General features: G+C 60.4%; 1 protein-coding gene across 1 annotated transcript in view; it reads left to right on the forward strand.

Annotated features, from left to right (window-relative positions):
* The window catches only part of LOC310921200 (E3 ubiquitin-protein ligase HUWE1-like), a gene marked incomplete at its 5' end in the record, with an annotated part of 24,675 nt that extends 681 nt beyond the window's left edge, over positions 1–23,994 (forward strand). The window contains 22 exons of the mRNA XM_083881309.1: positions 902–1,113; positions 1,714–2,002; positions 3,352–3,458; positions 3,829–3,896; positions 4,751–5,321; positions 5,988–6,651; positions 7,517–7,623; positions 7,706–7,862; positions 8,490–8,622; positions 9,683–9,885; positions 10,718–10,800; positions 11,510–11,597; positions 12,223–12,402; positions 13,588–13,833; positions 15,081–15,198; positions 17,407–17,547; positions 18,483–18,770; positions 19,727–19,832; positions 20,088–20,205; positions 21,669–21,850; positions 22,594–22,784; positions 23,260–23,994. Coding sequence (XP_083737435.1) covers positions 902–1,113; positions 1,714–2,002; positions 3,352–3,458; positions 3,829–3,896; positions 4,751–5,321; positions 5,988–6,651; positions 7,517–7,623; positions 7,706–7,862; positions 8,490–8,622; positions 9,683–9,885; positions 10,718–10,800; positions 11,510–11,597; positions 12,223–12,402; positions 13,588–13,833; positions 15,081–15,198; positions 17,407–17,547; positions 18,483–18,770; positions 19,727–19,832; positions 20,088–20,205; positions 21,669–21,850; positions 22,594–22,784; positions 23,260–23,362 — 4,355 coding nt within the window. The 3' untranslated portion in view covers positions 23,363–23,994. The remainder of the gene's footprint in view (positions 1–901; positions 1,114–1,713; positions 2,003–3,351; positions 3,459–3,828; positions 3,897–4,750; positions 5,322–5,987; positions 6,652–7,516; positions 7,624–7,705; positions 7,863–8,489; positions 8,623–9,682; positions 9,886–10,717; positions 10,801–11,509; positions 11,598–12,222; positions 12,403–13,587; positions 13,834–15,080; positions 15,199–17,406; positions 17,548–18,482; positions 18,771–19,726; positions 19,833–20,087; positions 20,206–21,668; positions 21,851–22,593; positions 22,785–23,259) is intronic.
* Between the last annotated feature and the right edge of the window lie 17 nt (positions 23,995–24,011).

Genomic DNA, 24,011 nt, shown 5'->3' on the forward strand with positions numbered 1-24,011 from the left:
TGTCCCCTCTGATCAGTCAGTGACGCCTCTGTGTCCCCTCTCACTGGTCAATGACACCCTTGTGTACCCCTGGCTGATCAGTGACACCCCTGTGACCCATCTGGCCAGTCCTGTGTCCCCTCTGGCCATTCAGTGACACCTCCTGTGTTCCCGTTTGGCCAGTCGTGTGTCTCCTGTGCTGGTCATTGCTATCCCTGTGTCCCCTCTGGCCAGTCCTGTGCCCCCTCTGACTGGTCAGTGACACTCCAGTGCCCCCTGTGACTGGTCAGTGACACTCCAGTGTCCCCCCTGGCCTGAGGGTTTTATGGTGTCCCTGAGGGATTTGGGGTGTCCCTGGGGGGTTCCAGGGACATTCAGGGTATCCCTGGAGGCACCAAGCCATTCCCCAGGGTGTCCCTGGGAGGTTCCAGGGTGTCCCTGAGGGTTTTGGGGTGTCCCTGATGGTTCCAGGGATATTCAGGGTGTCTCTAGAGGGCACCGGGCCATTCCCTGGGGTGTCCCTGAGGATTTTGGGGTGTCCCTGATGGTTCCAGGGATTTTCAGGGTGTCCCTAGAGGGCACCGGGCCATTCCCTGGGGTGTCCCTGGAGGATTTTAGGATGTCCCTGGGGGTTTCAGGGATTTTCAAGGTGCCCCTGAAGGGCGCCAGGCCATTCCCCAGGGTGTCCCTGAGAGATTCCAGGGTGTCTCTGATGGTTTTGAGGTGTCCCCTGATGGTTTTGGGGTGTCCCTGATGGTTCCAGGGATTATAAGGGTATCCTAGGAGGGCACCAGGCCATTCCCCAGGGTGTCCCTGAGGGTTTTGGGGTGTCCCTGATGGTTCCAGGGATATTCAGGGTGTCCCTAGAAGGCACCAAGCCATTCCCCGGGGTGTCCCCAACACGTCCCCGCCGTGTCCCCAGGGATCAGCCTCCCCGAGGGCGTGGACCCGTCGTTCCTGGCGGCGCTGCCGGACGACATCCGGCGGGAGGTGCTGCAGAACCAGCTGGGGATCCGCCCCCCGGCGCGGGCCCCGCCCACCGCCAGCCCCGCCCCGCCCGTGGTGGCCAATCCCGGCCTCACCGAGGTCAGCCCCGAGTTCCTGGCGGCGCTGCCCCCGGCCATACAAGAGGAGGTGGGTGTGGTCTTAGGGCGGGGCTATGGGAGGGGTGTGGTATTGGGGTGAGGCTAAAGGATGGGTGTGGTCTTGGGGCGGGGCTAAGGGAGGGGTGTGGTCTTGGGGTGGAGCTATTAGATGGGTGTGGTCTTGGGGTGGGGCTAAAGGATAAGTGTGGTCTTGGGGTGGGGCTCTTCAGGGTGTGGCTGCATGGGGGTGTGGCCTCTGGGGTGTGTCCCTGTATGGGGTGTGGTCTCAGGGTGTGGCCTTTTCAGGGCATATCCCCATAGGGGTGTGGCTTGTTTTGGGCATGTCCTTAAATGGGTGTGGCCTCTCCAGGACATGCCCCCATAGAGGTGTGGTCTCTTTGGGGTGTGTCCCCATATGGGCGTGGCCTTTTTATGGCCTGTCCCCATAGGGGTGTGACCTCTTTGGGACATGTCCCCATAGAGGTGTGGCATCCCCAGGACATGTCCCCATATGGGTGTGGCCTCTTTGGGACATGTCCCCATAGGGGTGTGGCATCCTCAGGACATGTCCCCATATGGGTGTGGCCTCTCAGGCCCCGCCCCCCATGGCCCTGTCCCCATCCCCGTGTCCCATCGCTGTCCCCCCCAGGTGCTGGCGCAGCAGCGAGCGGAGCAGCAGCGGCGGGAGCTGGCCCAGGCCACGGGCTCGGACGCTCCCATGGACCCGGTGACGTTCATCCAGACGCTGCCGTCGGAGCTGCGGCGCTCGGTGCTGGAGGACATGGAGGACTCGGTGCTGGCCGTGATGCCGCCGGACATCGCGGCCGAGGCGCAGGCGCTGCGGCGCGAGCAGGAGGCGCGGCAGCGGCAGCTCATGCACGAGCGCCTCTTCGGCCACTCCAGCACCTCGGCGCTCTCGGCCATCCTGCGCAGCCCCGGTGAGGGTCAGGGAGACTGTGCTGCTGGCCCTCGGTGTCCCCTCGATGTCCCTCAGTGTCCCTTCAGCTCCCTCTGTGTCCCCTTGATTCCCTCAGTCTTCCCTCGGTTCCATCGGTGTCCTCCTGGTGCCCTCAGTGTCCCTTCAGTTCCTTCTCTGTCCCCTCAGTTCCCTTGGTGTCCCCTCGGTTCCCTCAGTGTCCCCCTGGTGCCCTCGGTGTCCCCCCAATTCCCTCTGTCTCCCCCCGGTTCCCTCTGTGTCCCCCAGGTGCCCTCGGTGTCCACACAGTTCCCTCGGTGTCCCCCCAATCCCTTCTGTGTCCCCTCAGTTCCTTCTGTGTCCCCTCAGTTCCTTCTGTGTCCCCCCAGTTCCCTGTGTCCCCTCAGTTCCCTCTGTGTTCCCTCACTTCCCTCAGTGTCCCCCTGGTTCTCTTGGTGTCTCTGGTGTCCCTGCAGTGTGACATATCCCTGGTGTCCCCAGTGTGTGACACATCCTGTGTCCATGCTGTGTAACACGTCCCCAGTGTCCCTACTATGTGACATGTCCCCCCCGGTGTGTGACATGTCCCTGACCCTGCTGTATGACATGTCCCTGGTGTCCCCAGTGCATGACACATCCCTGGTGTGTGACATATCCCCAGTGTCCCCACTATGTGACACATCCCCGGTGTGTGACACATCCCCAGTGTCTCCGGTGTGTGACATGTCCCTGACCCTGCTGTCACATCCTTGCTGTCTCCAGTGCATGCCGTGTCCCCGGTGTGTGACAAATCCTCAGTGTGTGACACATCCCCAGTGTGTGACACATTCCCAGTGTCCCCAGTGCATGCCATGTCTCTGTGTCCACGGTGTGTGACAGATCCCCAGTGTGTGACAAATCCCCAGTGTCCCTGGTGCGTGACATGTCCCTGACCCTGCTGTCACATCCCTGGTGTCCTCAGTGCGTGACACATCCCCAGTGTGTGACAAATCCTCAGTGCCCCCAATGTGTCACAAATCCCCAGTGTGTGACACATCCCCGGCGGTGTCCCTGGTGTGTGACACATCCCTGGTGTCCCCACTATGTGACACATCCCCAGTGTGTGACACATCCCCAGTGTGACACATCCCCGGTGTGTGACACATCCCCGGTGTCCCCACTATGTGACAAATCCCCAGTGTGTGACACATCCCCGCTGTCCCCAATGTGTCACAAATCCCCAGTGTGTGACACATCCCCGCTGTCCCCACTGTGACACATCCCCAGTGTGTGACACATCCCCGGTGTGTGACACATCCCTGGTGTCCCCGGTGCGTGGCACGTCCCGGTGTCCCCGCGGTGACATGGCTGTCCCCATCCCTGTCCCCGCAGCGTTCACGAGCCGGCTCAGCGGGAACCGGGGGGTTCAGTACACGCGGCTGGCGGTGCAGAGGGGGGGCACCTTCCACATGGGGGGCACCGGCACCCACAGCAGGTCAGTGGGGTCATTGCTGTGGGGTGGGGTCATTGCTGTGTGGGGTGGGGGGCACTGGCACCCACAGCAGGTCAGTGGGGTCAGTGGGGTCACTTCTGTGGGGTGGGGTCACTGCTGTGGGGTGGGGGTCATTGCTGTGTGGGGTGGGGGGCACTGGCACCCACAGCAGGTCAGTGGGGTCAGTGGGGTCACTTCTGTGGGGTGGGGTCACTGCTGTGGGGTGGGGGTCACAGCAGGTCAGGGGGGTCACTTCTGTGGGGTGGGGTCACTGCTGTGGGGTGGGAGGTCACAGCAGTCAGTGGGGTCAATACTGTGTGATGGGGGGCACTGGCACCCACAGCAGGTCAAGGGGGTCAGGGGGGTCACTGCTGTAGGGTGAGGGGTCACAGCAGTCAGTGGGGTCACTGCTGCATGGAGTGGGGGACACCGGCACCCACAGCAGGTCAGTGGGATCAGTGCTGTGGGATGGGGTCACAGCTGTGGGGTGGGGGTCGCAGCAGGTCAGTGGGGTCAGGGAGTCACAGCTGTTGGGGTGGGGTCACTGCTGTGGGGTGGGGTCACTGCTGTGTGGGATGGGGGGGTCTTGGGAGGGTCACAGCAGGTCAGCGGGGCTGAGGGGGAAGGACGGTGTCTAGATCTGTTTGGGTTCGGTTTATGGGTCACTTTGGGGTTGGTTTGGGGGTCAGTTTGGGGTCACTCTCAGCTGTCTGTCCCCCCAGGCTGGTGGGCAGCAGCATGGACAAGGCAGTTTGGGGTCAGTTTAGGGTCACTTTTGGGTCACTCTCAGTCCTGTATCCCCCGAGACCAGCTGGCAGCAGCATGGACAGAGCAGTTTGGAATTGGTTTAATGCTCTGTTTTGGGTCAGTTTGGGGCTGGTTCAGTGGTCAGTTTTTGGTCAGTTCTGGGTCACTTTGGGGTCACTCTTGGCCCTCTATTTCCCCAGACCAGTGGCCAGCAGTGTGGACAGGGCAGTTTGGAGTTGGGATGGGGCTAGTTTGGCTCTCAGTTTTGGGTCAGTTTTAGGTCAGTTTAGGGTCACTTTGTGTTCAGTTTTGGGGTCACTTTGGATCACTCTCACCCCTCCATCCCCTCAGACCAGCAGGCAGCAGCATAGACAGGGCAGTTTGGGGTTGGTTTGGGGTCAGTTTTGGGTCACTTTGGGGTCACTCTCTCCCCTCCATCCCCCCAGACCAACCAGCAGCAGTGTGGGCAGGACAGTTCAGAGTTGGTTTGGGGCTGGTTTGGGGTCAGTTTTGGATCACTCTGGGGTCACTCTCTCCCCTCCATCCCCCCAGACCGGCCGGCAGCAGCGTGGACAGCCTGCTCCGCCTGCGCGGGCGCCTCCTGCTCGACCACGAAGCCCTGTCCTGCCTCCTGGTGCTGCTCTTCGTGGACGAGCCCAAGCTGAACACCAGCCGCCTGCACCGCGTGCTGCGCAACCTCTGCTACCACGCTCCCACCCGGGGCTGGGTGGTCCGCAGCCTCCTCTCCATCCTCCAGCGCAGCAGCGAGAGCGAGCTCTGCCTCGAGACCCCCCGCGGGACCCCCGGCTCCTCCACCGAGGAGCGGCCAAGGGGTCGGGGCTCAGCCGGAACCCGCGCCGGGCCCGGTTCGGCCGCGGAGCCGCGCGGGCTGGACCTGCTGCACCGGATGGAGTCGAGGAGCTCCGGTCAGTTGTCCTGGCTGTCCGTGTCCATGGACGCGGCCTTGGGTTGCCGGACCAACATCTTCCAGATCCAGCGCGTGCCGGGCCGCAAGCACACGGAGAAACACGCGGCGGCCGCCGGCTCCGCCGTGCACATCCACCCCCAGGCCGCCCCCGTGGTGTGCCGGCACGTGCTGGACACCCTCATCCAGCTGGCCAAGGTGGGGTGTTTCGAGGGTTTTTGGGGGGTTTGGCCGAAAGTTATTTGGGTTTCTGGGAGGTTCCTTGAGGGTTTTGGGGTGCACATCCACCCCCAGGCCACCCCTGTGGTGTGCTGGCACGTGCTGGACACCCTCATCCAGCTGGCCAAGGTGGGAGTGGTTTGAGGGTTTTTGGAGGGTTTGGGGGAAATTGGGGAACACTAGAGCACGTTATTTGGGTTTCTGGGAAGTTCCTTGAGGGTTTTCGGGGGCACCGGGGCACATGATTTGGTTTCTGAGAGGTTCCTGCAGGGATTGGGGGAGGTTTGGGAGGCACTGGAGCATCTTTGGGGTTCTTTAGGGGAGAACTGAGGGACACTAGAGCACATTGGTGGGTTTCTGGGAGGTTACTTGGGAGTTTTGGGGTGTACTGGGACATTTTAGGACACACCAGGGCATGTTAAGGGGAACCTGTTGAGGGGGGGCACAACTGGGGACCCCTCCCCACCCTTGGGGTCCCTCCCTGTGGCACAGAAAGCATCACCTGGGCAGGGAGGGGAAGGAAAGGGGGGTCCCTAAAACCTGTGTGGGGCCTGGGGGTGCCTGAGACCCCCTGGGGTGAGGGGGACAGGGGACTCTGGGGTAATTTTGGGATCATCTGACACCCCCTGTCCCCCCTCTCCTCAGGTCTTCCCCAGCCACTTCACCCAACAGCGAGGCCGAGACCCCGCCACCGACCCGGAGCGCGACCGCGGCCCCCCCAAATCGGGGGGCAGCCCTTGCCCTCCCCCACCCCCCCCTCAAACCCCACCGGCGCCCCCGCCCCCTCCCCCCCCAACCACCGGCGCCCCCTCCCCGGCCGTGCCCCCTCAATCCGGCTCCTTGTCCACTGATTTTTGGGACCTGCTGGTCAAGCTGGACAACATGAACGTGAGCCGGAAGGGCAAAGGGTCGGCGCGGGCGGGGGGCGGCGGGGGGGGCCCCGAGCCCGAGGCCGCGGGGGGGGGTCTGGAGGCGTCCCCCCTGGGGCAGCTGATGAACATGTTGTCCCACGGGGTGATCCGCCGCAGCCCCCTCCTCACCGAGAAGCTGCTGCGCCTGCTGTCCCTCATCTCCATCGCCCTCCCCGAGGGGGGCACGGGCAAGGCCGGCGAGGGGGGGGCGGCGGCCGCGCCCCAAAACGGAGCCTCGGCCCCCCCCGCGCCCGCCCCGCCCGCTGGAGGGGGTGGCACGGGGACAGGGACGGGGACGGGGACAGGGGCGGCCGCAGCAGCGCCCGGGAGTCCCCCGGGACAGGGCGGGAATGGAGCAGGAGCAGGAGGAGGTGCCGGCGTGGCTGGAGGGACCGCGGGTGAGTGTGGGGACACGGGGACACCGGGGGGGCAGGGGGGGATGTGGGGACAGGGTGACATTGGTGGGGTGTGGAGATGGGTAGGTGTGGGGATGGATGGGATGTGGGGACAGGGGGTGGGACATGGGGACAGGGACAGGGTATGGAGACAGGGTGACATGGGGGGGGAACAGGGGGACATGGGGTGGGATGTGGGGACAAGTGGGACATGGGGATAGGGATGGGGTGTGGGGATGGATACAGGGGTGGGGTATGGGGATAGGGATGGGACATGGGGACAGGGATAGGATATAGAGACGGGGATGGGATGTGGAGACAGGGACATGGGTGTGGTGTGGGGACCGATGGGTGTGGGGATGGATGGGAACATGGGAATGGGGACAGAGGATGTGGGGTATGGGGTGGGGATATGGGGACAGGAATGGGAAATAGGGACAGGGATGGGATGTGGGGATATGGGGACAGGAATGGGAAATGGGGACAGGGATGGGATGTGGGGACAGGGATGAGTGTGGGGACAGGGGGATACAGGCTGGGACAGGGGTGGGACATGAAAACAGGTGAGATGTGACGACAGGGGTAGGAACATGGGGAATGGGACAGGTGACAGCGGAATGTGGAGATATGGGGTGGGAACAGGTATGGGGTATGGGGACAGGGATGGGATATGGGGACAGGGGTGGGATATGGGGACAAGGGGACATGGATGGGCACAGATTAGACACAGTGACAGGGACACAGGGGGGACACGACGGGCACAGGGAGCAGCCTGGGCCTGCCCTGGCAGGGTGGGGAGGCCAATATCCTCAGTGGCATCTCCCACCCACTGCCACCACCCCCACCACCGTGTCCCCTCTGTCCCCAGCCCCTGCCAAGAGCTCCAAGTCCCCTGCCAAGGTCCCCGAGGGTGGCCACGACCCCCGGCTGGCGGCCACGGGCCTGACCGAGAGCCAGCTCCAGCTCTCCGTGGAGGTACTGGGGGGGCCAGGCTGGGCACAGGGGGTGTCCTGCTGTCCCCAGGTGTCCCCAACACCCCTCCCCGTGCCACCCCCAGGTGCTGACGTCGCACTCGTGCTCAGAGGAAGGGCTGGAGGACGCGGCCAATGTCCTGCTGCAGCTGTCCCGGGGGGACGCGGGGACAAGGGACACGGTGCTGAGGCTGCTGCTCAGCGGGGCCCGGCAGCTGGGGGGGGCCCTGTGCCGCCAGATCGGTGAGGGGGGGTCTGGGGAGGGGTCCTGTGCCGCTGGATTGGTGAGGGAGGGTCCTGGGGGGGGGTCTGGGGGGGCTGTGTGCCACCAGATTGGTGAGGGGGGGTCCTGGGAGGGGCTCTGAGCCACTAGATCCAAGAGGAGGGGTCCTGGGGGGCATCCCTGTGTCACCAAATGGGTGAGGGGGGGGTCATGGGGAGGGGTCCTGTCCTGCCAGATTGGTGGGGGAGGGTCCTGGGGGGGCTCTAAGCCACCAGATTGGTGAAAGGGTGTCCAGGGTGGGGGCTCTGTGTGAGGGGGGTCCTGGAGGGGATCCCTGTGTCACCAAATGGGTGAGGGGGAGTTCTGGGGAGGGGTCTGTGCCACCAGATCAGTGAGAGGGGGTCCTGAGGGGGGTGTCCTGGGGGAGGGAGGGGTCTGTGCCACCAGAGCAGTGGGGGGGGTGCCCTGTGGTCAGTGAGGGGTCAGTGGGGGTCAGTGGGGGGGGTCAGTGAGGGTGACCTGTGGTCAGTGAGGGGTGCTGTGGGGGTCAGTGTGGGTGCCCTGTGGTCAGGCTGAGGATGCCCTGTGGTCAGTGGGGGTCAGAGCAGGGGTCAGTGGGGCTCAGCCCGTGCCCCCCACGCCCCCAGGCACGCTGCTGGCCGAGCTCCGTGAGTACAACCTGGAGCAGCAGCGCCGGGCACAGCTGGAGGCCCCGTCCCCCGAGGGGCTCCCCGAGGAGCAGCCCCCCAGCGCCAAGCTCAAGGGCAAGATGCAGAGCCGGTGAGTCTGGGGGGCTGCTGGGCCTGTGCTGGGCGCTGGGACACCCCTCCTGTCCCTGTCCTGGGCAATGGTGACAGCTCTTATACCTGTCCTGGGCACCACTGACACCTCCTGTCCCTGTCCTGGGTGCTGTGACACCCTTCATGTCCCTGTACTGGGTGATGGTGACAGCTCTTACACCTGTCCTGGGTTCTGGAGACACTTCCTGTCCCTGTCCTGGTTTCTGGAGACACCTTCTGTACCCTCTTTGGTCACCACTGACCCCTCCTGTCCCTGTCTGGGGTCCCTAGTGGTGGCCACTGTCCTGCCACTTCCCCTTGTCCGCGCTGCTGACCACTGTCCCTGCCATTCCTCTGGTCCCCATGTCCCCACACTGTCCCCATGTCTCCACACTGACCCCACATCCCCCTGTCCTCACACTGACCCCATTGTCCCCACACTGACCACTGTCCCCACACTGACCACTGTCTGTGCACTGACCCCACATCCCCACACTGTCCCCATACTGACTCATGTACCCACACTGTCCCCATATCCCTAACTGATCCATGTCCCCACACTGTCCCCATGTCCCCACATCCCCACACTGATCCCGTGTCTCCATGTCCCCGCACTGACCGCACGTCCCCATGTCCCACACTGAGCCATGTCACCATGTCCTCACACTGTCCCCATGCCCCTCACTGACCCCATGTCCCCCTGTCCCCACAGTGATCCATGTCCCCACACTAACCCCATGTCTCCACACTGTCCTCATGTCCCCTTGTCCCCACACTGATCCATGTCCCCACACTGACCCCATGTCCCCATGCCCCTCACTGACCCCATGTCCCCACACTGTCCCCATGTCCCCCTGTCCCCACACTGATCCGTGTCCCCACACTAACCCCGTGTCCCCACATTACCCCCTGACCCCACACTGTCCCCATGTCCCCCTGTCCCCACACTGTCCCCATGTCCCCACACTGTCCCCATGTCCCCCATCCCCACACTGACCATGTCCCCACACTCACTCCATGTCCCCTGTCCCCACGCTGACCATGTCCCCGTGTCCCCACAGCTTCGACACGGCCGAGAGCGTGGTGATCGTGGCCTCTCAGAAGCGGGCCCTGGGCGGGCGGGAGCTGCAGCTGCCCTCCATGTCCGTGCTGACCTCCAAGACGTCCACGCAGCGTTTCTTCCTGCGCGTGCTGCAGGTCATCATCCAGCTGAGGGACGACACGCGCCGGGCACACCGCAAGGCCAAGCAGCCCGGCCGGCTGGGTAAGGCCACTCCGGCCACCCGCTGACCCCACACTGACCGCTGTCCGTGCTGGGGGGGGGAGGGTGATGGGTCTGTGCTGGGACGGCTCCTGGCCCTGTCCTGGGTGCTGCAACACCACCTGTCCCTGTCCTGGGCATTGTGACACCACCTGGCCCTGTCCTGGGCATTGTGACACCACCTGGCCCTGTCCTGGGCTCCACTGACCCTTCCTGTCCCTGTCCTGGGCACTGGGGATATCCCCTGTCCCTGTCTGGGGTCCCTAGTGGTGACCACTGTCCTACCACTCGCCCTTGTCCCCACTGATGACCGCTGTCCTGGCCATTTCTTTGGTCTTCACGCTGACTGTTGTCCCCACATTGTCCCATGTCCACACTGATGCCATGTTGCCACACTGCCCCAAATCTCCACACTATCCCATGTTCCTATACTGACCCCGTGTCTCCACACTGTCCCCACACTGACCCCACACTGACCATTGTCCCCACACTGTCCCCACCCTGAGCACGCTGTGCCTGCACTGTCCCCATGTCCTCTCACTGTCCCCATGTCCCCACACTGACCCCATGTCCCCACATGGCCTTATGTCCCCACACTGTCCCATGTCCCCGTGTCCCCACACTGCCCCATATCCCCATGTCCCCACACTGTCCCAGTGTCCCCACACTGTCTCATGTCCCCATGTCCCCACACTGACCCATGTCCCCACACTGTCCCCTGTCCCCATGTCCCCACACTGACCCCATGTCCCCACATGGCCTTATGTCCCCACACTGTCCCATGTCTCCCTATCCCTGTGTCCCCACACTGCCCCTGACCACGCTGTGCCCGCAGGCGCCGCGGGGCTGGGGGCGGCCGGCAGCATCCAGGCCGCCGTCCGGCAGCTGGAGGCCGAGGCCGACGCCATCATACAAATGGTACGTGAGGGCCAGAGGGCCCGGAGGCGGCAGCAGGGAGACACGGTTAGCACGGCCGCCTTCCTCCACCCCTCCCTGCTCTTCCTCCTGCTCCTCGTCCTCCTCAGCTTCCTCCTCATTATCCTCAGCCTCTCCAACTTGCCCCTCCTCATCATCCTCAGCCCCTTATCCTTGTCCTGCTCTTCCTCCTGCTCCTGTGCACCTTCCTCATCATCCTCAGCCTCCCCAATCCTCACCCCCTCCTCAGCCCTCTCATCCTCATTCTGCTCCTTCCTCCACCCCTGCTCTTCCTCCCATCCCCAGCCTCTTCCTGCCCTCTCCTCATCATCCTCATCCTCAGCCCCCTCCTGTCCCCTCCCTTTCCTCCACCCCTCCTCATCCTACTCGTCTTCCCCTTCGCCTTCCTCATCATCTCCTTGTCCTCCCGTCCCTGACTCTCCTCAGCTTCTTCCTCATCATCCTCATCCTCTTTCTCCCATTCCCTCCCCTCCTCCGTTTCCTGCTCGACCCCATCATCATCATCCTCACCTTCCTCTTCATCGTCCTCGCCCTCCCTCCCCTTCCCATCCCCCTCCCGCTCCCCCCGCGGCTCCCATCCCCCTCCTCTCACCCTTCCCCCGCAGTTTTGGGGTTCCCCCGGCCCGGGGGGGCTCTGGGGGATCCCCTGGGGGGGTCCCGGCCCCCTAAAGCCGCCCCCATCCCCCCCCAGTCGGAGGCCGGGCCCGCGGACGGCGCCCCCCGGCGGGAGGAGTCGCCCATGGACGTGGACCAGCCCTCGCCCGCCCCGCAGGACGTGGGTGAGAACCCCCCCAGTCCCCTCCAGTATGGCCCAGGGCCACCCAGTCACCTCCCTGTCACCTCCCAGTGCTGCCCAGCCACCCTCTAGTACAGCCCAGTCCCCTCCCAGTGCCACCCAGTCCCCTCCCAGTGCTTCCCTGTCACCTCCCAGTGCTGCCCAGCCACCCTCCAGAATGGCCCAGTCACCTCCCAAAGCTCCCAGTCCCCTCCCAGTGCCACCACTGTGGTCATCCCTCCTCCCCCCAGGCTGGTGCGGGGCCATCCCAGTATCACTGCAGTGGGTGGCACTGCTGGGCTTGGGTGACAACTGGGTGGGTGACACTCATGGGGTTGGGTGGCACTGATGGGGTGGGGTGTTACTGGTTGGGTGACACTGATGGGGTTGGGTGGCACTGGTTGGGTTGGGTGACACTGGTGGGATGGCACTGGCCAGGATAGGTGACACTGCTGGGGTGGCACTGGTCAGTCGGGTGGTCAGCACTGCTGGGGTGACACTGGCCAGAATGGCTGACACTGCTGGGGTGACACTGCTGGGCACTGGTTGAGCTGGGGTGACACTGGTGGGGTGGCACTGCTGGGGTGTCACCGGTCACACGGGGGTGCCCTGACCGTGTCCCCCCACAGGCCCCGAGGCCGCGCAGGGCGGGGACAGGGACCGGGAGCGGGACAGGGACAGGGACAGGGAGGAGCGGCCCCCGGAGCTGCCCCTGCTGAGCGAGCAGCTGAGCCTGGACGAGCTGTGGGACATGCTGGGCGAGTGCCTCAAGGAGCTCGAGGAGTCCCACGACCAGCACGCCGTGCTCGGTGCGTCACCCCAAAACCCGGGACAGGGTGTTCCCCTCTGCCTCTGTCCCCTTGTGTGTCCCCCTGCACTGTCCTCCCGTACCCCGAGCTGTGCCCCCCGTCCCATTCCTGCCCTCCCACCCTGCACTGTCCCCCCTGTCCTGTTCCCACCCCACTGACCCCAGTCTGTCCCACCTCTCCCATTCCTGTCCCACTGACCCCGTGGCGTGCCCCCATACCCTGAGCTTGTCCCCCCATGCCACTCCCACCACACTGACCCCGTGCTGTCCCCCCAGTCCCATTCCCTCCCCACTGACCCTGTGCTGTGCCCCATATCCCATACTGTCCCCTCATGCCACCCCACCCCACTGACCCTGGTCTGTCCCCCTTGTCCCATTCCCGCTCTGCTGACTCTTCACTGTCCCCCGTGCCACACTGACCCTGTCTGCCCCCCCGTGCCACACTGACCCCTCACTGTTCCGTTCCTGTCCGTCTCTGTCCTTTCACTGTCCCCTGTGCCATTCCCACCCGACCCCTCACTGTCCCCTGTGCCATTCCCACCCCACTGACACCTCACTGTCCCCTCATTGTCCCTGTCCCCCTCTTACCCCTCACTGTCCCCATATGCCACTGACCCCTCACTGTCCCCATACCCCACTGACTTCTCACTGTTCCCTCCCTGTTCCCCTCTGACCCCTCCCTGTCCTCTCCCTGTTCCCGTTTCCCTCTGACCCCTCACTGTCCCCCCATACTCTGAGCTGTCCCCCTGTCCTGTTCCCACCCTGCTGACCCCTCCCTGTCCCCATGTCTCCCCTGTGACCCCTCCCTGTCCCTGTCCCTGTCCCCCTGTGACCCCTCACTGTCCCGCCATACCCCTCCCTGTCCCCCTGTCCCATTCCCACCACGCTGTCCCCTCCCTGTCCCTGTGTCCCCCTGTGACCCCTCACTGTCCCTGTCCCCCTGTGACTCCTCTCTGTCCTCTCCCTGTGACCCCTCCCTGTCCCCTCATTGTCCCCCCATACCCTGAGCTATCCCCTGGTCCCATTCCCACCCTGCTGACCCCTCCCTGTCCCAGTGTCTCCCTGTGACCCCTCACTGTCCCATTCCCACCCTGCTGACCCTTCACTGTCCCCCATACCCCTCGCTGTCCCCGTGTCCCCTCGCTGTCCCCGTGTCCCCCCGGTGTGACCCCGTGTCCCCCCGCAGTGCTGCAGCCGGCAGTGGAGGCGTTTTTCCTGGTGCACGCCACGGAGCGCGAGAGCCGCCCGCCGGTGCGGGACACGCGGGAGAGCCAGCTGGCTCACATCAAGGACGAGCCCCCGCCGCTGTCCCCCGCGCCCCTGACCCCTGCCACCCCCTCGGCCCTCGACCCCTTCTTCTCCCGGGAGCCCTCGGCCATGCACATCTCGGCCAGCCTGCCCCCCGACACCCAGAAATTCCTGCGCTTCGCCGGTGAGCGGGGCCGGGGGGCACGGGGAGGGGGTTTGGGGGGGATGGAGGGAGCTGGGAGGGGAATTGGGAGGATGGAGGGGTGTGGGAGGGGGTTTGGGGAGGATGGAAGGGCCTGGGAGGGGATTTGGGGGGAATGGAGGGGTGTGGGAGGGGGTTTGGGGGGAATGGAGGGGTGTGAGGAGGGGGGTTTAGAAGGGCTGAAGGCAGCTTGGAGGGTGTTTGGGGGCATTGGGGAGGGGGTTTGGGGGGATGGAGGGGTCTGGGAGGGGGTTTGGGGGGAATGGAGGGGTGTGAGGAAGGGGTTTGGGGGGACTAGAGGGGGTTTGGGGGGGATTGAGGGGTGTGGGGAGGAGGTTTGAGGGGATAGAGGGATGTGAGGAGGGGTTTTGGAAGGGCTGAAGGCAGCTTGGAGGGTGTTTGGGGGCATGGGGAAGGGGTTTGGGGGGATGGAGAGGTCTGGGAGGGGAATTGGTGTTGGGAGGGGGTTTTGGGGCATGGGGAAGGGGTTTGGGGTGTGGGAAAGGGGTTTGGGGGCATTGGAGGTTTGGGGGAGCTTGGGGTGTGTAGGGAAGGGGATTGGGAGAGTGGAGAGGGGGTTTTGACGGCCTGGGAGGGGAATTTGGGGGGGCTTTGGGGCACGGGGAGGGGGCTTCAAAAAGTGGGGAAGGGAAAATCCGGGGGATTTTTGAGCTCCTCAGGGTTTTGGGGAGGATGAATTTGGGGGAACCCCAAGGCTTTGGAAAGGGGAATTTGGGGAACCCCAAGACTTTGAGGAGAATGAATTTGGGGTTTTTTAACCCCCTCAACCCTGTGGTGTCAGTACAAACCAAGACCACGTCTCCCAAAACCTCATTCCCAAACCTCCCCTCCTGAAGCATCAGCACCCCAGGGACACTCAGTGAGGGGCTCCCCTATTTAAGGTTTATTAAGGTTTATTAAACCTGTCCTGGTTTAGGGGAGAAAATCCCTCAAACAGGGTTTCTCTGCAGAGCAAACCCTCCCCGCAGCCGGTCCGGGAAAAAGAACTTCCTCAGAGAAAAGCAGGAAAAAAAATACTTATTTAACAAAGTGTCCACAGGGTTAAAGAATAGATAATACGGAATAATGAAACGTGGGTGAGATGGGATGTCATTGTAGAACACAAAAAAAAAAAGATGAGAGACTCCAAATATTTCAGAAAGCAAAAAGCATAGGAAAAAAAGGCTTTTATTGTCTAAAAAAAAAATTTTTTTTCCCCTTTTTTGCAGAGACCCACCGGACGGTGCTGAACCAGATCCTGAGGCAGTCCACCACCCACCTGGCCGACGGCCCCTTCGCCGTGCTGGTCGATTACATCCGCGTGCTGGACTTCGACGTCAAGCGCAAGTCAGTGGGTCCGGGGGACCCCAAAACGGGGGCTGGAGGGTCCCCAAAAGGGGATTTGGGGGTCCCAACAGGGGGATTCCAGCAGGAGGATTTGGGGAGTCACAGGAGGAAATTTGGAGTCCCAGGGAAAGGATTTGGGGGGTCCTTCAAGGGGATTTGGGGGCTCTCAGCACTGAGATTTGGGGAGTCCCAGGAAGGAGATTTGGGGGGTCCCAGGAAGGGGATTTGGGGGGGGTCTCAACAGGGGGATTAGGAGGTCCCAGGAAAGAGATTTGGGAGTTCTCAGTAGGGGGATTTTGGGCATCCCAGGAGGGGATCTGGGGGATCCCAGCACCGGGATTTGGGAAGTCTCAGGAAGGAGATTTGGGGGGTTCCCAGCTAGGGAATTTGGGGGATTCCAGCAGGAGGATTTGGGGGATCCCAGCACGGGGATTTGGGGAGTCGCAGGAGGAAATTTGGAGTCCCAGGAAAGGGATTTGTGGGGTCCCAGGAAGAAAATTTGGGGGGTCTCAACAGGGGGATTTGGGGGTCCCAGGAAGAGGATTTGGGGGTCCCAGCTAGGGAATTTGGGGTGTCCCAGCAGGGGGATTCCAGCAGGAGGATTTGGGGGATCCCAGCACTGGGATTTGGGGGGGTCCTAGGAAGGAGATTTGAGGGGTCCCAACAGGGGGAAGTGGGGAGTCCCACAGCCCCAAACACCCTGTCCTGGTTTAGGGGAGAAAATCCCACAAATGGGATTTCTCTGGAGAGCAAATCCTCCCTGCAGCTGGTCCAGGAAAAAGAATTTCCTTGGGGAAAAAATGGGAAAAAATAAAAAAAAAATAATAAATAATTTAAAAAGTGGGAAAAAAATTTTATTTAACAAAATGTCCACAAAGTTAAAGAAGGGACAATATGGATTAATGAAACCTCTCATTCTGGGGCGAGATGGGAAATTGAGAAAAAGTCCTTGCTGTGGGTGTAGCTTGGCTCTTCCTCAGTCTTTTCTCAATCCCTGCAGGAGATCCAGGCTGCAGCCCTTGGTGCTCCTTTGGGTTTTTCAGTCCAAAGCAGGTTTAAAAAAAAAACTAAGAAAAAAACCCCAAAAAAACAACAAAACAAAAAACAACACACACACCCCCCCAAAACAAACAAACAAACAAACAAACAAACAAAAAAACAGTCCAGGGAATTTCTTTGCCTCAGCTAGCTAAAACTAACTAAAAACTATAAAAATATTTCTGTCCTGCTGCTGTCTGTGCCTCAGCCAAACAACAAGAAAAAAAAAATCCCAAGAATAAAAATAAAATGCAGAGGAGTGAAGGCTGGTTTTAAAACAAACTCAGGGTTGCTTCTTTCCCTGCTTCACTCTCAGTCTTGAAGGCACAGAATTCAATATATTCTCAAAACAGGACACGAAATAGAGAGGCTTGACTCCAGTCAGAAGGCAGCAGAAATCAGAAGGTTTTGTTTACAATAAATAATAATGATGATTTTATAACATAAATAATATAGATAATACAAATAATGTTTTTATAACATGCTGCACTAAAAGGCACATTATTATTGGTCCTCAGGACTGACACCTCTGCCATTGGCTCAGTGACAGAAATAGCAAAAACAACACCTGCTCTTATGGGAAAGGAATATTGTTTTCAAAAAGGAAAAACTGTTGAAAAGTTTCCCTTGAGGAGAGCTGGAGAAGCTCAGAAAATATTGAGCCCACAAATATACAAATATACACAAATATACAGCACAAAAAAAACCAGAAAACTGGGGGTGCAAACACCATGAAGTGACCCCAGGATTTTTATTTATTCCCCTGAGGGTACAAGCACCATGAAGTGACCCCAGGATTTTTATTTATTTTTGTCTCTGGGGGTACAAACACCATGAAGTCACCGTAGAACACAAAGTGAAGGACACACACCCAGTCAGGGCAGAAAACAGGGAAATTTATTTTTCAACCTCAATTTATATATAGATTTTGGACAATGACCAGGGATTGGAGGATGAAGTTACCACCTCTCCAACCCCACTAATCAAACAGAAATCCATCACTTTATCCCTCCTCAGAGAGGAGCAATAATCAGGAATAACAATTCCCAAAACATCGCTTTCGCTTACATTAGAACCTATAACAAACCCCACTACAAAAAAACACAATAAAAATAAAAAAAGCTGAGCGGCGAGGTGACCCCAAGGAGTTTATTTTCCTGTCCCGGGCAGGTATTTCAGGCAGGAGCTGGAGAGGCTGGACGAGGGGCTGCGCAAGGAGGACATGGCCGTGCACGTGCGGCGCGATCACGTCTTCGAGGACTCGTACCGCGAGCTGCACCGCAAGTCGCCCGAGGAGATGAAGAACAGACTGTGAGGGCACCAAAAATGGCTTGGGGAGGCTTTAAACTGTCCCTTGGGTGTCCTAAGATATTGCCTGAGTGGTTTAAAATGTCGCCTGGGTGCTTTAAAATGTCCCTTGGGTACCCTAAAATGTCCCCTGGGCACCCAGGATATCACTTGGGACACTCAAAATACACCTGGGCACCTTAAAGTGTCCCTTGGGCATCTCAGAATGTCTCTTGGGTACCCCAAAATGTCCCTTGGGCACCTTAAAATGTCCCTTGGGCACCCAGAATATCACTTGGGACACTCAAAATACACCTGGGCTCCTTAAAATGTCCCTTGGGCACCTTAAAATGTCCCCTGGGCACCTTAAAGTGTCCCTTGGGCACCTTAAAATGTCCCTTGGGCACCTCAAAATGTCTCTTGGGCACCTTAAAATATCCCCTGGGCACCCAAAATATCCCTGAGATACCTAAAATATCCCCTGATATACCCTGGACACCCCAGATTATCCCCTGGACATCCCAAAATATCCCTGACATACCTAAAATATCCCTTGGGCACCTCAAAATACCCCTGGGCCACACAAAACAGCCCCTGGGGCACCCAAAACCCTGCTCCACTCTCCCCAAAATCCCAGTTCTCCCCCAAATCCCCCCCAAAAATGTCTCCATCCTCTTCAAACCCCTTCAATTTCCCCCCAAACCTCGTTCCATCCTCCTCAAATCTCCCCACACCCTGCTCCATCCTCCTCAACCTCCCCCAAAAATGCTTCCATCCTCCCCAAACCCCTCAAATCCCCCCCGAAACACCTCCATCCTCCCCAAATCCCCCCCAAAACACCCCAAACACTGCTCCATCCTCCTCAAACCCCTCAAAACCCCCCTCCCTATCCTCCCCAAACCCCCCCAATTCCCCCCCAAAATCCCTCAAACCCCTTCTCCCACCTTCCCCGTGCCCAGGTACATTGTGTTTGAGGGCGAGGAGGGGCAGGACGCCGGGGGGCTGCTGCGGGAGTGGTACATGATCATCTCCCGCGAGATGTTCAACCCCATGTACGCCCTGTTCCGCACCTCGCCCGGCGACCGCGTCACCTACACCATCAACCCCTCGTCCCACTGCAACCCCAACCACCTGAGCTACTTCAAGTTCGTGGGCAGGATCGTGGCCAAGGCCGTCTACGACAACCGGCTGCTGGAGTGTTACTTCACCCGCTCCTTCTACAAACACATCCTGGGCAAGTCCGTGCGGTAAGAGGGGGCAGGAGGTGGGTTTGGGGGGCTGGAGAGGGTCACAGAGGGTTGGAGTGTGTTTATGGGGTGCTGGAGCTGTTTATGGGGTGCTGGAGCCCCTCAGAGTAGGGTAGGACTGCATTTAGGGGGTGTAGGACTGTGTTTGTTGGGTGTCAGACCCATTTTTGGGCTGCTGGAGTGTCACTTCACCCGCTCCTTCTACAAACACATCCTGGGCAAGTCTGTGCGGTAAGAGGGGGCAGGAGGTGGGGTTTGGGGGCTGGGGGTGTGCTTGGAGCTGTTTATGGGGTGCCAGACCCATTTATGGGGTGCTGGAGCCCCTCAGAGGAGGGTGGCATTGCATTTAGGGGGTGCTGGAGCCATTTAGGGGGTGCTGGAGCCCCTCAGAGGAGGTGGGATTGCATTTGTCAGGTGTGGAATCTGTTTATGGGGTGCTGGAACCCCTCAAAAGAAGGTAGGACTGCATTTATGAGGTGCTGGAGTCATTTGCGGGGGTGACACTGCATTTAGAGAGTGCTGGAGCTGTTTAGGGGGTGCTGGAGCCCCTCAGAGGAGGTGGGACTGCATTCCTGGGGTGCAGGACTCCATTTAGGGGATGCTGGAGTTATCTGTGGAGTGTGGGATCTGTTTATAGGGTGCTGCAGCCCCTCAGAAGAGGGTGGGACTGCATTTAGGAGGCATGGGACTGCATTTATTGGGTGTCAGAGCCGTTTATGGAGCGCTGGACTCCCTTAGCAGGGTGTGGAACTGCATTTATGGGGCTCTGGACCCCTGGCAGGGTCTGAACCCGTTTTTATGGAGTCTCCAGCAGGGTGTGACCCCACTTTTGGGGCTCCCTGGCAGGAACTGACCCCATTTTTGGGCCTCCTCATAGTTTCTGACCTTGTTTTTGGGGCTCCCAGCAGAGTCTGACCCCGTTTTTGGGGCGCTGCCCCCCGTTTTTGGCCCCCCAGGTACACGGACATGGAGAGCGAGGACTATCACTTCTACCAGGGCCTCGTGTACCTGCTGGAGAACGACGTCTCCACGCTGGGCTACGACCTCACCTTCAGCACCGAGGTGGGGACCCCCAAAACCAGCCCTGGGACCCCCCAAAACCAGCCTTGGGAGCACATGGACACCCCAAAACCATCCCTGGGACCACCCCAGGGGCACAGGGACCCCCCAAAACCAGCCTTGAGGGTCACCAGCTCCCCACAGCTGCCCCTGGAGGGTCCCATGTGCCCCCCTAGGTGCAGGAATTTGGGGTGTTTGAGGCTCAGGAATGTTCCCTCCATGTCCCCACATCCTGCTGACCCCCCTGTGCCCCCCCAGGTGCAGGAATTTGGGGTGTGTGAGGTGCGGGACCTGAAGCCCAACGGGGCCAACGTGCTGGTGACGGAGGAGAACAAGAAGGAGTACGTGCACCTCGTGTGCCAGATGCGCATGACTGGTGAGCCCTGGGGACAGGGGGCCCTGGGGGGCTCTGGGGGGCTCCTGGGACCCCCCTGACCCCCAGAACCTTGGGGGGCACTGGGTGTGTAAAGGGAACACTGGTGTGACACAGCCCTGTGTGCCATGGGGACATTGGTGTCACATTGTGAGACATTGTCACTGGGGACACTGGTGTGACACAGCCCCTGTGCCAAGGGGACACTGGTGTGACATTGTGACACATTGTGACACGTTGTCACTGGGGACACTGGTGTGACAGCCCCATGTGCCAAGGGGACACTGGTGTGACACAACCCCTCATTCAATGGGGACACTGGTGTGACACAGCCCCTTGTGCAATGGAGACATTGATGTGACACAGCCCTGTGTGCCAAGGGGACATTGGTGTCACATTGTGAGACATTGTCAATGGGGACACTGGTGTGACACAGCCCTGTGTTCAGTGGGGACATTGGTGTGACACTGCCCTGTGTGCAATGGTGACACTGGTGTGACACAGCCCCTCATTCAGTGGGGACATTGGTGTGACACAGCCCCATGTGCTGTGGGGACACTGGTGTGACACTGCCCTGTGTTCAATAGGGACATTGGTGTGACACTGCCCCTCAATGGGGACATTGGTGTGACACTGCCTGTGTGCCAAGGGGACACTGGTGTGACACTGCCCTATGTGCAATGGGGACACTGGTGTGACATAGCCCTGTGTGCATTGGGGACATTGGTGTGACACTGCCCTGTGTGCAGTGGGGACACTGGTGTGACACAGCCCTGTGTGCCAAGGGGACATTGGTGTCACATTGTGAGACATTGTCACTGGGGACACTGGTGTGACACAGCCCTGTGTGCAGTGGGGACATTGGTGTCACACAGCCCTGAGTGCCAAGGGGACATTGGTGTGGCACAGCACAATGTGCAATGGGGACACTGGTGTGACACAGCCCCATGTGCTGTGGGGACACGGGTGTGACACTGCCCTGTGTTCAATAGGGACACTGGTGTGACACTGCCCCTCAATGGGGACATTGGTGTGACACAGCCCAGCCCCGTGTGCAATGGGGACACTGGTGTGACACTGCCCTATGTGCAATGGGGACATTGGTGTGACACAGCCCTGTGTGCAGTGGTGACACTGGTGTGACACTGTGACAGTGTGACACATTGTCACGGAGGACCCTGGTGTGGCACAGCCCCGTGTGCCAGGGGGACACTGGTGTGACACAGCGCTGGACATTGGTGTGACACACCCCCGTGTGCAATGGGGACACTGGTGTGACATTGTGACACTTTGTCACGGGGGACCTTGGTGTGGCACAGCCCTGTGTTCAGTGGGGACATTGGTGTGACACTGCCCTGTGTGCAGTGGGGACATTGGTGTGACACAGCCCCTGTGCCAAGGGGACACTGGTGTGACACTGTGACACGTGGTGACACATAGTCACGGGGGACCCTGCTGTGGCACAGGGGCCATCCGGAAGCAGCTGGCAGCGTTCCTGGAGGGGTTCTACGAGATCATCCCCAAGCGCCTCATCTCCATCTTCACGGAGCAGGAGCTGGAGCTGCTCATCTCGGGGCTGCCCACCATCGACATCGACGACCTCAAGGCCAACACTGAGTACCACAAGTACCAGGGCAACTCCATCCAGGTGGGGATGGATCCTGGGGGTGGTTTTGGGGGATTTTGCGGGGATTCCAGGGAGTTCTGGGGTGGTTCCAAGGGATTCCAGGGAGTTGTGGGGGGGATTCCAGGGAGTTCTGGGGGGATTCCAGGGGGATTTTGAGTACCAGAGCAATTCCATCCAGGTGGGGCTGGATCCTGGGGGGGTTTTGGGGGAATTCCAGGGGCTTCTAAGGGATTCTACGCAGTGTGGGGGGGATTCCGGGGGGATTCTGTGGGGTTACAGGGGGTTCTTGGGGGATTCCAGGGGGGTTTTGGGTACCAGGGCAACTCCATCCAGATGGGGATGACCTCCTGGGGAGTATTCTGGGAGTTCCAGGGGGTTCTGGGGGAATTCCAAGGGGTTCTTGGGTACCAGGGTGACTCCATCCAGGTGGGGCTGGATCCTGGGAGGGTCCTGAGGGGATCACCGGGGTTTTGGGGGAGTTCTGGGGAGATTCCAGGGGGGTTCTGAGTACCAGGACAACTCCATCCAGGTAGGGCTGGATCATATGAGGGTTCCAGGTAGGGTCCTGGGGGATTCCAGGGGTTCTGGGGGGATTCCAGGAGGTCCTGAGGGGGATTCCAAGGGGATTTTGAGTACCAGGGCAACCCCATCCAGGTGGGGCTGGATCATGGGAGGATTCCAGGGGGATTCTGCAGGGTTCCAGAGGGTTCCAAGGGGGACTCCAGAGGATCCTGACTGTCCCCATCCCTGTGTCCCCACCCCAGATCCAGTGGTTCTGGCGTGCCCTGCGCTCCTTCGACCAGGCCGACCGCGCCAAGTTCCTGCAGTTTGTGACGGGCACGTCCAAGGTGCCCCTGCAGGGATTCGCCGCCCTCGAGGGCATGAACGGCATCCAGAAATTCCAGATCCACCGCGACGACCGATCCACGGACCGGCTGCCCTCGGCCCACACCTGGTGAGGGGGCGGGAGGGGACACAGGAGGGACATGGGGGGGGACAGAGGGACATGGGAACACAGCAGGGACATGGGGACACAGGGGGGACATGGGGGGACATGGGGACACAGGATGGACACAGACAGGGGACAGGGACATAAAGGGACACTGAGCACCTGCTGCTGGCACACACCTGGTGAGGGGACACAGGAGGGACACAGACGGGGACAGGGACATGGAGGAGACATCAGGGGACATCAGGAGGACACAGAGATGGGAACAGGGGACACACGGCTGAGGTGACACTGGGAGGAGACGGGGACAACTCACTGGGGTCACCTGAGGACACCACAACAGGGACACACCCAAGGAGTAAAATTTAGGAGCCAGGACAGTGACACCGGGGACAAATCTGGGACACGGGAATGTGTCAGTGGGGTGGCACTGGGGCCAGTGGCCCTCAGGGAGGTGACAATGACTCGGGTGTGTCCCCAGCTTCAACCAGCTGGACCTGCCGGCCTACGAGAGCTACGAGAAGCTGCGGCACATGCTGCTCTTGGCCATCCAGGAGTGCTCCGAGGGCTTCGGGCTGGCCTAGGGGGGCCGCCCCGACCCCCCTGCAGGGGCTCTATAAATATATATATATTTTTTTGTTCCATTGGCTTTTTTTGGTTTGTTTTGGTTTTTTGGGTTTTTTTGGGGTTGGTTTTTTTTTTTTTTTTTTTTTTTTGGGGGGGGGAGGTTTTTTTGTTGGTTTTTGTTTTTTTTTTTTTTTCCTCCGGTCCCGGTTTGGGGGGGGTTTTGCTCTGTTGGAGGGTTGGGGGTTCCCTCCTCCTGCCCCTCACCCCCTCCCCCCTGTGTTGGGGGCTGGGGGTGGGGGGCGGGGATGGTGAAAGGGGGGGAGAGCCCCTGAAATTATAAATAATAAGTTCAGCCCCTCCCCCCACCCCAAAACTGAGAGAAAAAGTTTAAAAAAAAAAAAAAAAAAGGAATAAAAAAGTGCACTCTTGGTAAGGGCAGTCCCGGTCGTTCTTGGCGGGGAGGGGCGGGGCTGGGCCGCCATCTTGGGTGTGGCGGGGCGGGATCATCGCACGTGGCCGCCATTTTGAGTGTGGCACTGAGGGCCGGTCGTCCTATGGCCGCCATCTTGAGCGGGGCCGTGGCGCGTTGGCCACACTGGGGGCGCCATTTTGAGTGTGGCGGGGGGTGTCGCCATTTGGCGGCCGCCATCTTGGGTGTGGCATCTG

The sequence above is a fragment of the Zosterops lateralis genome (assembly GCF_965231275.1).
Source record: "Zosterops lateralis genome assembly, chromosome: 33".
Taxonomy (NCBI): domain Eukaryota; kingdom Metazoa; phylum Chordata; class Aves; order Passeriformes; family Zosteropidae; genus Zosterops; species Zosterops lateralis.